The sequence below is a fragment of the Ascaphus truei genome, chromosome 4, assembly GCF_040206685.1.
Source record: "Ascaphus truei isolate aAscTru1 chromosome 4, aAscTru1.hap1, whole genome shotgun sequence".
Classification (NCBI taxonomy): domain Eukaryota; kingdom Metazoa; phylum Chordata; class Amphibia; order Anura; family Ascaphidae; genus Ascaphus; species Ascaphus truei.
In genome coordinates this window covers 405,891,922-405,904,929 of record NC_134486.1, presented here as the reverse complement: position 1 = coordinate 405,904,929, position 13,008 = coordinate 405,891,922, and the positions used below count along the sequence as shown (strand labels likewise).

General features: G+C 43.0%; 1 protein-coding gene across 7 annotated transcripts in view; it reads left to right on the top strand.

Annotated features, from left to right (window-relative positions):
• The window catches only part of FAM167A (family with sequence similarity 167 member A), a 130,129-nt gene that overhangs the window by 110,010 nt on the left and 7,111 nt on the right, over positions 1-13,008 (top strand). The window contains exon 3 of one of the 7 annotated variants that reach the window (XM_075598711.1): positions 9,923-13,008. This exon is cut by the window's right edge and continues 747 nt beyond it. The exons of the other annotated variants lie outside the window; for them this stretch is intronic. Within the exon in view, the coding sequence (XP_075454826.1) occupies positions 9,923-10,186 (264 nt within the window). The 3' untranslated portion in view covers positions 10,187-13,008. The remainder of the gene's footprint in view (positions 1-9,922) is intronic. 7 annotated transcript variants of the gene reach the window in all.

Genomic DNA, 13,008 nt, shown 5'->3' with positions numbered 1-13,008 from the left:
CATACTCCGGCTTTCCAAATGAAGGACATATAAAGCTTTGCTTATCTACATGTAGATTAGGAGTTATATTTTAATTTAAAATAGAAATATTCTGATCGTGGTTTTGCCTTCCGACTATAACATTTTGTACTCTCTGCACCTAAAACATTTATTCAACGTATCTCACGTTTAAACTAACTTAGATATAAATATTGACATAACATCATTGAATAGAAGCTGCAGACCAAGCAATATCCAACGTGTTTTTTTTTTTAAATAAATCAGTTCTGTACGATGAGAAAATACATCATTTGATATGACACGTTCTGAAGATCTTCATGTTCTTCAAGATCGTGGAGATTCAGACACGTTCTGAAGAAACTCTTTAATAAGTATTTCAATAGAAATATCAAGAAATTACAAGTCAGGTAGTGCAGTCAGTGAGTTTTTGCCAAACATGCACTTAATGAGTTTTGGAAAGAGAAAACCCGGGCGCTACCTGTATGTAAAATAAGTACGGGATAAAGGTGTAATATCAACCTTAGACGTTCATAAGGTTTCCCTCCGCTTCTTTGTCTCCTCCTGTGACTCAATAAACCCCAAAAAGGATCTACCCAGGATCCTTAGTAAACAGGGAAACAAGAGAGAGAGATGGGGGAGCACAGGTGGAGGGGTGAAATGGAACAGAATATGGTTCAGTGTGTTAAGCCCTGAAGCAATGACAATGGTGTTTTTAAAGTGTGTTTTTAACTCTTAACACTCACACGGCCTTGTGCAAATGCTGTCGCGAGAGGAGAAGATCCAAAGATACCTTGATGCGACAGCATTTGCACAAGGCCGTGTGAGTGTTAAGAGTTAAATACACACTTTAAAAACACCATTGTCATTGCTTCAGGGCTTAACACACCTGAACCATATTCTGTTCCATTTCACCCCTCCACCTGTGCTCCCCCATCTCTCTCTTGTTTCACTTAATGAGTTTTGCCTCATCTACAACGACGATATATAATGTATATACTTAATTAGGATAGCCTGGACAGCTGAGACGGAGCTTGAGTATTACACTGAGTATTACACTTGTGCAAATGCTGTCGCGAGAGGAGAAGATCCAAAGATACCTTGATGCGACAGCATTTGCACAAGGCCGTGTGAGTGTTAAGAGTTAAATACACACTTTAAAAACACCATTGTCATTGCTTCAGGGCTTAACACACCTGAACCATATTCTGTTCCATTTCACCCCTCCACCTGTGCTCCCCCATCTCTCTCTTGTTTCACTTAATGAGTTTTGCCTCATCTACAACGACGATATATAATGTATATACTTAATTAGGATAGCCTGGACAGCTGAGACGGAGCTTGAGTATTACACTCATGCATGCTTTATATTTACCTCTGTGAGTGCAATGATTGCGGATTTTTATCTTTTTGTATTAAATTGTTACACACATACATACAAAAACAGTGAGCAGCGGCACTACTGCTACATATGAGAGCCACATAGGGATTGGCGGTGGAGTAGAAACGAAGTCACTCACGAGTCTTCAACTCATTGGAAAAAAAAATCTTCGATGTTTCGGTTCTCAAAATACAAAGAACAATAAAAATACAAACTCTATACTGTAACCCCATACAGGTAGAAGGGAATAACCGAGCACTGGAATAGGTCATTTTGTGATAACTACTCTGGGTCATGTAAATATATATATATAAAATTGAAGGGTGGTGCTAACCAATAGAACTGATTCTATCCCTATTGATGCTGCCAGTCGGCCTAAACCCCACAGGCGTTGAGAAAGTGCCCAGGAACAGAATGACCCGGGGGTACATGTGCCACATTAAAAATATCGCCGTGGTAAAAAGACCCTTATCACTGCCGGTGATATAGCGAATAGGTCGGTAAATACATTTACCATTAAGGCTAATTACTTCATTTTTTCGACCTTTAGTGAATCAAGCCCACAGTATTATCATGTCCCGCGAAGCGTGAATCTTTACTCCTAACACCTACGGCATGCCTTGTAATTATAGGGTCGTTAATTCTTTATAGGTTAGAATTTATTGCTATATTTCCCTTGACATTTTAAGTTTGCACAGTGAGGTTGTTTTACGAGTGTTCGGCTTTCCTGCTCCAGGTGTGTTGTAATCACTATTACAGCGTTATTGGAAACGATTCGGACAGCGCTGCTTATTTGTTTGGTCTACTAATAGAATTATGAAAATGTATTGATGCATATTGATCCTAAATTAAAACAAAGGCCTACAATATAACCTAAAATCTAAAGTTTTGTGTAAAGAAAGCATGCAGCATTTTATAATAAAAAGCAGTATTAACTGTCCAGTGGAAAAAAATCAATTGGTTTTATATGATATTCCATTAGTTCCGCCGCAGAACTCTGTTCTAAAAGAACACAAAACCCTCCGTGAACTTCCTCAGTCTTTGACTCAGCAACTGGTTGAGCCACATGTGCTGAAGCTGTGATATCCTGAAACCCTGTCCTGTTGGTAGCTCTTGAGGACTGGAGTCGGACTCCCCCCCTGCCCTAGTAGAAGCGAAAGTCGGACAGCGATACGATTCCCGGTGATAATTGGCTCCACTTTCCAGTTTAGAGATCACGTTGATCGTGTTCTCCTATTTCATGCACTTCAGACAGCTCGAGTCCTCAAGAGCTACCAACAGGTCAGGTTTTCAGGATATCCCTGCTTCAGCTAAGTTATTGACTGAGCCACTGGTTGAACGACCTGTGCTGAAGCAGGGATATCCTGAAAACCTGTTGGGGGTCTTGAAGACTGGAGGTGAGTACCTCTGCCCTAGATCACCAGTTAGTTACAATCTATATATATAAGACTGAAATAATGTTTGTGTGTGTATTTGTGCCCCCTGTGATTGGCCGGCGGACAGCCACAGCTCATTGGCCTGCGGGGTGGGGTGAAGTCCCGGCCACGCCTACGCAGGCCGTGACAGTCACACCACACTCACACCGCGTGCGCCTCTGGACCAACCCGCACTCACCAGCACCCGCCGCCTCCCGCCTCTCACTCCTGCCGCACTCACGCCGACACACCGCCGCCCGCCGCACTCACGCGCCTCCCGTCCGCTGCCTACACACTGCCTCCCAGCTGCCGCCTCCCGCACTCACGCCCGCCACCTCCCGCCCGCTGCACACACTCCGCCGCACTCACGCCGCCGCCCGGCGCACTCCCTCCGCCTCACGCTGCCGCATTCCTGCCACACTCACGCCGACGCCGCCTCACACTCACGCCGCCTTCCGCACAGCCACTCGGCTCTTCTCCTCACACCGCGGGCCCCGTATTACCGCTGGGAGCACTGGGTTAAAGAAGCCAGGCTGGGGTCCTGCGAGCGGGAAGCACCCCCCCCCCACACTCCAATCAGCAGCTCTGCGCAGGGGGGGGGTGACGGGGGAAGAATCAGGACAAAAACACAGACCCCCATCTCCCCCTTCCTCCGCACCTCCGCGGGGGGGGGGGGGGGAACACCAGACTGACTGCCACACACACACTTACTGCCTGACACAGACACTTACTGCTTGACACACACACTGACTGCCTGACAAAAAATTATATCTATGGCGCTCTGCACTAGTAATAAATATACCATATATATTATATAAAATTACAAACACATTTAATAAGGTATATCAAAATACATAAAAACATATATAAGGAAAATAAATAAAGAAAATCAAAACATAGTGTATTACTGTTATACACACATACAAACATGCAACATGAGACAGACGCTGAGAACAACAGGTGACAAATTACAAACACATTTAATAAGGTATATCATTAAAAATACATAAAAATACATAAAAACATATATAAGGATCTGGAAGGACACTCCAACTCAAGTGGGGGTACCTGCTTACCGAATGTAAGAAGGTATCAGGCAGTGGATATTTAAAAGAGTATCCCCTCTTGTGGATGGCTGCTGCTGTAGCGAACCCATATCACGTTTACCCCTGAGGAAGAAAGTTCTACTTTCGAAATGCGTAGGGTGGTTCTGTGAGGTCTCCCACACTCAGTGGTGATTACTGTCCCCCTTGGAATCGATAGCTGCTACCTGCGGGCAGCTGTTTCTTGGCGCAAACCCATCCGCATTTGAATCTGCTCCGGTTGGCGCGCTTGCAGCGGCCAGGCAGGAGGTGCCTACAGCGGCCAGCTTACACGCCAGCATCACGTGTCCACGGCGGACAGAGGCGGATGCCACGGGCTGAAGGAGCCTGCACTATCCACGCAGGAGACTACACGTGTGAGCCCAGGAGTTCGCTACAGCAGCAGCCATCCACAAGAGGGGATACTCTTTTAAATATCCACTGCCTGATACCTTTCCTTACATGTATACCCACCACGTGTGGAGCATCTATACCAAAGGGAGAAAATCCACGACACTGGTTGTATAATTTTATTTTCTATAATATATATGGTATATTTATTACTAGTGCAGAGCGCCATAGATATAATTTTTTGTCATACTCATTACCTGACTGGGGGTCAGGGTTATATCACAGGCTGCCTGCCTATTGGGATATAGCGCTACCTATTTGTTTTCCGTTCTACACACTGACTGCCTGACACACACACTGACTGACTGACACACACAACACACACACTGACTGACATGCACACACACTGACTGGCTGACGCACACACACGCCACACACACACTGACTGACGCGCACACACACACTGACTGACGCGCACACACACACTGACTGACGCGCATACACTGACTGACGCACACACACTGACTGACGTGCACACACTGACTGACACGCCCGCACACACACTGCCTGACACGCCCACACACACACTGCCTGATGCACACACACACAGACTGACGCACACACACACACACACTGACTGATGCGACCACACACTGCATGAAGCTGTAAAGGGGGGGGGGGAGAACGGAGCTGTAAGGGGGCGGGGGACCTGACTTGAAAATTGGGGGGGGGGACTGGACCTGTAAAGGGGGGACGGACCGGATTGATGTGAACGGGGGACAAACAGAGAGGGGGGAGGGGATAGAGAGATGGTGGAGGGGAGAGAGAGAGATAGGGAGGGGGAAGGGAGAGAGAGGGGAGCGGGAACATTAATCCTAATAATCCTAATCTCTACTGTATAGTACTATATCCTTCCATCATTTTAACTAATACTAATTGTGCCAGTAACCCGACCAATTCGGTTTAAAGAGAATACAGGATAAAGACCCTTACAGAAGCTCAGTTGCGTGGCTGATTAGGGAATAGTGAGCATTTTGTGAATAACCTCCTGTTGATTGTGTCATGAATAAAAAGTGCTAGACACTGTGAAATGAATTGAAATGAATTTGAAAAGCACACGTAAAGTAATATATAACATGAATTGAATTAGAATCGAGAGCCCCCTTTTCAATATGCCACCATGCAGCTCAAACATGGGGAAGATTTTAGTTGGAAAAGTGCTACATTCCCAGGCATGTCAACTCTTCGTAATTTGTTTGTAGCATAATTGGTCTCTTAGGTGCTTGTTCTAGTACTGAAGCTCCGAAGTTGTCATTGCAAAACCGCACAGCTTGGCATGTTCACAAGAGGCGGAATGAAATGTGAGGAAAAAAAAACAGTATTCTCTTTTGGAAATCACTTCTTCTAAACCACTTCTAAAAAAAAAGGGACAAACCGCATTGTTTAACAGCCAATCTGCCCGGATTGTACGTGCTTTAGAAGCTGAATGACCAGAGGTGGTGATAACTGTCACGGGAGACCAGAACTTTTAACACCTTAATTACCTGGATCCTTTGATTGAGCAAAACGTGAGATAAAATAAATTGTGATTTATTTACAGAATGAACATACACAGCTTGATCTACGAAATACTACGAAATAACACTTACTGGGATGGGGCAAAACGAATTAAAATGTTCCCGGAACGAACTTCACAGAAATAAAGTCTCTAGGCACCAATTTCCAGGAGCGGGGTTGGTGAGCAAAACAGAGCCGCAAAACAGTCTTTGGCTAGTGGCGCCTCTTGCAACCACTCTTATTCCGCCGAATCTTTTAGGTTCCCCGATACAGGATTAGTTAGCAAATCCTTACTCCTTACGAATACTGGAAGGGGGATACAAATCTTGGTTCCGATGTTAAAGTCTTTGTACCGCACGCTGTAGCTTAGATGGAAACTTAGATGAATCTAACTCCCGATTGGTTGCACGGACTCTTAAAAACACCAAAGTCCTATCTCTATACTCTGCAGCCAGTCGCTGTGTGGGAACCAAACTTCCCACCTATGGCAAGGTTGCCAGGACTTCATGGAACCGGGCAAAGGGGCTTCAAGGTATGCCATGGGCATGTGCGGACTTCGCACCTGTTCCGCTTAGCATACATAACCAAGCCCACTTCCCCGGCGACATCTTGTCTACCTTCCCCCGGACATCTCGACATATGCCAGGGGAACACTGTTTACATCTCCCCTTCCCCACTTAACACTTTAACATGCGTATCCTTTGTTAACTCCGGACCTGGTCAGGCACTCTGGGACCATCCCCGCAGGGTGCCTTAGAAGTCTGGGGTTAAGTTATGCATGACTCACTGGCAGGGGTGTTCTGCCATATACCTTTTGATCATGGTACTTGTGAATGAAGTGTTTCCGTTGCTCCGCCCGCCCAAATGTAAATCCCTTGGCTCTTATAATATTAATACACCTAAAAGAGGGGGACTTTCATTCATTACTTTTTATGAAATTTTAAAACACAGAAACCATAACCGTTTTAATGATTACCCCCTAGCCCTCTGCTTAGCAAAAATCAGAGCGCTAGGACATTCCTATCCAAAGTTAGCTTGCTGCTTATATGCTATGCAGCAAGCTGCCGTGTTTTAAAAACTTTTTTCCTTTCTTGCGGTTGGCATTGAAACATTATTACAAGGCTTATAACTGATACATAACTGGGGAAAAATATATACAATGTAACTCAGGATAATGATGTGGTCCCCTTATGCCTAGCGGGACACACACTGACAGTTATAATACATTTATACCACTGCAGCCAATACCGGGCTGCAGAGCTGACACTCTACATGTTAACTTAAAAACCCCTATAACTCCCTTCACCTTATATCTGGTGAGAGAGGTAAGGAACAACTCACTGGGTTCTGGGATTTGGGCATATCCCGGGACCTGTAATGTAACCCAGTTCCCTGCCTGGTCTTACTGCCCTGGTTTGTGCTGAAGCAGGGAGAGTTGGCAGTGAGATGCAAACTGCTTTCTAGGGAGGATTTTATCCGGTGGTCTGTGTTCCTCGTGTCCTCTGGAATCTGGGGAGATTCCTGAGTGCATGTTTTGGGGTAACCCGCAACACTGGCCCCCTTCTACCCAAACACACCCTGACAAAATGTTACCGTAAAATCACCCCTGAAACTCACACCCTGCACTTCTCCGCTGGTTAGCACTCCTGGAACAGTAAAATCACACATATCTTTATTACACATACAGTTACATACCACAAGTTGGGTTGAAGAGCTGACACAATTCCCCAATATGGCCCAGGGGCACCCAGCCGGGTCAAATACCTTTATTAATGGCCTGGGTACCCCTTCACTGTCACAAAAACTCTATCCCTATTCTGGATTATGGTTTTTCTCTCAGCCAACCCCATATTTGAGGCTCTGGATGTAACACGCAACACCAATCTCGCCGCCCTACAGGTGTTAAAAAAAGTGAGTTTTTAGAAGCGGGTTACATAACGGAGGTACTAGAATAGCAGATGTGGGCAAAAAATGCGAGTTGGAGGCTTTTTTTTGACAAACTGATCAAATTGTCAGAGCAAGAGTGAAACTGCTACTTAAAAAAACGTTTATACGTGGCTTGGACATGCGAGAAGGGCTTACAGAATAGCAAAGCATGCCGATCCGCTCCTGAAGTGCCGTTTACACGTGGGTTGTCACACTCCGGAGCATCGTTTTAATATTGTGCCTCTATGCGTCAATGTACGGTATCAAGGTCTTTGCTGTATTTGTGCAGCAGGCGTGTTAACTTGCAGTTAGCGCCAGTGGAATGAGTTAGGGAGAAGTTACATGATACACAGAACATAATGAGATGCATCATATTTTGTGTCTTCTATTTGCATTAAATAATTTGGAAACTTGAATTGGCAGAAACTTTACACATGTACAAAACTCTCTTACATTGTGCGAATTAAATAGAAATAGCCGTGTTAGTCCAGTTGTGATAGTCAGAGTAAATGAGTACTTCAGTATTAGGTGATACCTTTTTTATTTGGACTAACAATTGATATTATAGGACAAGCTTTCGAGAGTTCTCCTCTCTTCCTCAGGTCAGCGAAACTGATTTACAGAGATTCCCTGAGCTTAAAGCAGCAGTCCAAGCTTCGTTTTTCCACCCATTCATTTGTGCATCAATACACTCCACAATTGTAAGTAATTAGCTAAGTTGCCGATCGATCCGTTCACCTGTGATCGATCGGCGTAGATTTGGCTCGGGGGTTCACTAAATGGCTGTCAGTGCAGCAAAAGAGGACCAATGATGCAGAGTTCTGTGGGGGAGAACATGTGACTAGGCAGTCACTAGATACAATTGTTGCACAGCTAGAGAGAGGGCAGGGCTCAGAAAGGGGTGTGCCAGAGCCAGTTTTAGAAGAGTAAGGGGGTGTGACTTTGTAAATGGTTGCTATAGAAACAAACAATGCTTGTTACATTATAATACATAAAAAATATAATTCAGAGTTAATTTAAAAAAATTCTACAAGTATTTTCTCTTAATACAGAACTGATGTATTTAATAAAAAAAACACACGTCGGATATTGCTTGGTTTACAGCTTTTTAACACAGATGTAAAATCCAAGATAACAATCTAAGGAAGATGATGTAGCGAAATAATCAAAAAAATCTTTGTGCTTTTCTTAAATGGATACATCACCCCCGTTTTGTTCATCCCCTGTTTTGTCCACAACAGAATATTTTCAGTAGATTTGATGCCTTGGCACTGGATGTCAGACAGCATTTGTTGCATTGACCGACTCTAGACATTCCCAGCAGTTGCAGGCATTGTGAATTTCCCGGCAAACCCAACACCCGATAAATAAATCTGTGCGATCCGTTAAAAGGACTGTCGGAGCACAAGCCATTTCAGGTCTAGAACAAAGAAACTGAATGCCACGTCTTGAGTGTAAAGGGGAAATGTCTTGGTGTGTCAGCCAGCACAATGATTTATTTTCCTTCCTGCAGCAATGAAAACATTACCTAAGGAAGAACAGTGCACTCAAATAATGTTTTAAAGGTCATATTTTCTAGTTTTATAATCAATGTGTTTTGCTGCATTTGAAACATTTAATAGCAGGCGTGTTGGCATAGTGTTTCCGTACAGTGATTTGTTTCATTTATTAAGTACAGGGGGGAAAAAACAGTATTTAAAAGGTGTAATCAAGTCTTTCTGCAGAATTGTTTTGAAAATGTCAAAATGTAACTTTTGGAATAATTGACAAAAACCCAGAAGTCGATGCATATAACATGCTACGGTTCTTTTCGAGAGTTCCGAGCCATGACTCTGTTAGTAGAATGTGGCACTTTAACACTGGTGAGCAGATACAATTCTTCATTCACAAGTGAAAAACTGGCTAACTTTTAGAATTGTCTCACTGGCCAGTATATATATATTTATTTTTATATATATATATATATATATATATATATATATATATATATATATATATATATATATATATATATATATATATATATATATATATATATATATACACAGATAGACTCTCTATCCTCTTTATCTACAGTATCTCCTCTTCCCCTCCCCCCTGTAAGGGAATGCTAATAAGTCTGCCTGCAAAGAAGTGTTGAAAAGTTTCTGGTTGTGTTATAACTATTTTGACTGCTATCTACATTTGTATGTTTTTTTTAAAATTATTTCTAGACCGAGATGCGCCTTCAAGACCAGCAGTTGGCCAGGCAACTGATGCGGCTTCGCAGTGACATAAACAAGCTGAAGATCGAGCAGACGTGTCACCTTCACCGGCGGATGCTGAACGATGCAACCTACGAGCTGGAGGAGAGGGACGAGCTCTCCGACCTGCTTTGTGACTTCCCTTTAATGTCTTCATTCAGCCTCTCTACCCCCCTTAAACTTATTGGGGTTACCAAAATGAACATCAACTCCCGGAGGTTCTCTCTCTGTTAGTGGCAGTGGAACTTAGGTGCAGGGATAGACGCAGGACAATTTCTGAACACTTAAAATATGCTATTTTTTGCTGCCTTAAATTGATACCAGCTATTTAAGCAACCCTAACCACTGTGAACGGTGTACATAATCCAAAATAAGATACTAAAATATGTAGCAGTACATGGCAGTTACCCATCATGATCTAAATAGGACCAATCATGACAATCCAATCTTCAGTATTTAGTGTCAAGAAAAGTGACAATAACTATGTGCATTACTACTGCTAAAATATAACCCTGCTAATAGGGACAAGTGATGGAAAAGCGGTTTTGCCTTTGACCATACTTGGAGATTTATTGCAAATAGACTTGTTTCATCACCTCCACCATAGCAGACAGAAATATGTATCCATTACATGCATATTTTACTCATAGGGCAGATTCACACCCTCTTAATTGTGATAGCTGAGAAATATCTCACTTGCCAGTATGGTGAGTGTGATTTATAAATGATACTCTGGCTGAGATTCGGTAAAGCACGGTAAGAGTATTACTTCTTTATACCTGCATCTGGAATATTAGGGAAAGCACAGACGCCAATTTAATCACCCGTTGAAACAGCTGGCAGTTGCATCAGATTCTGCCAAGTTGATCTTGGGTGACTCAATCATTTATTTGCAGGTGCTGATATATTGTAATAGAGCTACACTAAAGCTTGCCCTAGGTCTCATTATGAGCTGCACCTACATCAAAGGGGTCTTAAAACTCAATTACCAACTACATCTACTGTATGTGGAATGTTCTGAAAGACCATTAAGTGGTCACTACCAGTACAAATTTGATCCAAGGGCTTCACAGATTGCAAAACAGTCGCACAACTTTGCAGAACTGCTGCATTTTCAACATTTGGTCCCAAATTTGCAAATATTCGCCAAAGATTTGTCAACTCATTAAGGTATTAAAAATGTGCCGAAAATATCAGCGCCCTCTTAAAATTGACTTGTATTTCAATCACTGCAGAGAACGTTACCAGCTCACGTGGCCCATTAAATATGGCATTGTTCACATCGTTTTGGTAAAGGTCGTAGGCTTTCGCAAACATTTTTGTGGAAGCCGGTGAAAACGTTGTGTCTACAGTGACTTTCTGCGGACACCAGAGCAAAGAAAAGTTTGCCAAAAATGCAAAAAATTGAAAACAAATTGCAAAAGGTTTTGGGGTGCTAACTTTAATCTGTAATCACAGACACGGAGACACTACAGTACTAAGATTTGGAATAATTTAAAAGGTATTTGGGATATTAAAATAAATACCATCTCATCGTAATGTTGCTCGTCTCTGAATAGGAAGTGGACCCGCAGGGCTGAGGTAGGGGTGTAAGATCACCGACCAGAGCCAGGGGGAAAGAGTCCTGATAGAGTAGTCGTGATCCAGGCAGAGGTCAAGGCAGGCGGCACAGGTGCAAGTCCGGGTACAGGCTGGAGTCAAGGCAGGTGGCACAGGAGCGGAGGTCGGGGTCACAGGCTGGGGTCAGCAACCGGGAATCTAAAGAACAGGTAGGGCTCAAGAACAGGGCAGGCTCAGAAATCAGAACACAAGGGGGACATGCTCACAAGGAAATGCATACAATGCTCAGGCAGGGGCTTGGAGTCACTGACTGCTATTTTAAGCCCTGGAACAGGTGCAGCCAATTCAGGAAGTTCTGGAAGAAGCTTGTCAGGAACCAAGACGGCCACAACAGCCAAGTAAGGGCAAGCTTCAGCAAAACCCTGGGCTGGAACCCTTACACTCATGAAAGAACTGCTCATCTTTGTTTTGCAATTCTGTTATCGATAGGCTTTGAAACATTGCGGTACATTTTACTCAGCAGTGCTAAGCTGTAAAGCACCTTACAACCCATGCAGTTGCATGAGTGTAATGTGCTTTCCGGCATAGCACAGCTTAGCAAATGTGGCAATATTTGCCAAGATTCATTAAGTGCATGTACGGGGGGAGTTGAATGGGATCTACCACCGGTTTGGGTGCTCTAACGCTGTACCGGCGCTTCATGAATCTACCCCTATATCTCTTTATTTAAAGCAGGTCTCCCTTTATATAAGGCCCCATAAGGGAGATCTTACATACAGTAGAACCATAGGGGAAGTGGAAGATAAAAAAAGTGTTCTACACTGTATTATATTTGATAGACTACTAGCTTTGAGATGTACTCCATGTAGTAGTATTAACCAAAGTTCTCCATTAAAATAACCGGTGTTAGTTGTATGGTACAGTATGTGCAGTATTTCAAACTGACTGCTTTATGCAGCACTTCAAACTGACTGCTTTATGCAGCACTTAGTGACATCAATATACATTGTAACATGCAGCAGTATTTCCAACCTTATGCTATTGTACTGTCAATCAACTTATCATATACCGTATCTATCTGTTGGTTGGGGGTAGGGGTAGAGCTTAGGTGGCATTTTAATAACACTGGTTCCTCATAAATCCGTTTCGAAGTTAAATTGTACAAAACCACAAATTATTGCCTTTTTTTTTTCATTTCTTTATTTCTAAAATATGTGTTGTTTTTGTTTTTTGCTGAAATGTATTAGGAATTTTATACTGCTTTTGACATAGATTTATATTTTCTTTGTGGCGGGGCCTTTTTGCAAAATTATTGTACAAGATGGGTAATCAAAGTGGTTATTAGTGCAACTGAATTTTTTTTTATGAAACAAGTGGTTTCGGAGGTGAGGAGTGTGAAATGGGAAATGTGTCTCTTTTATTTTGTAAATTGATTTGGAAGTGATTATATATGATTCTATGTTACTATTTTTACAAAAATAAACATGCACAATACA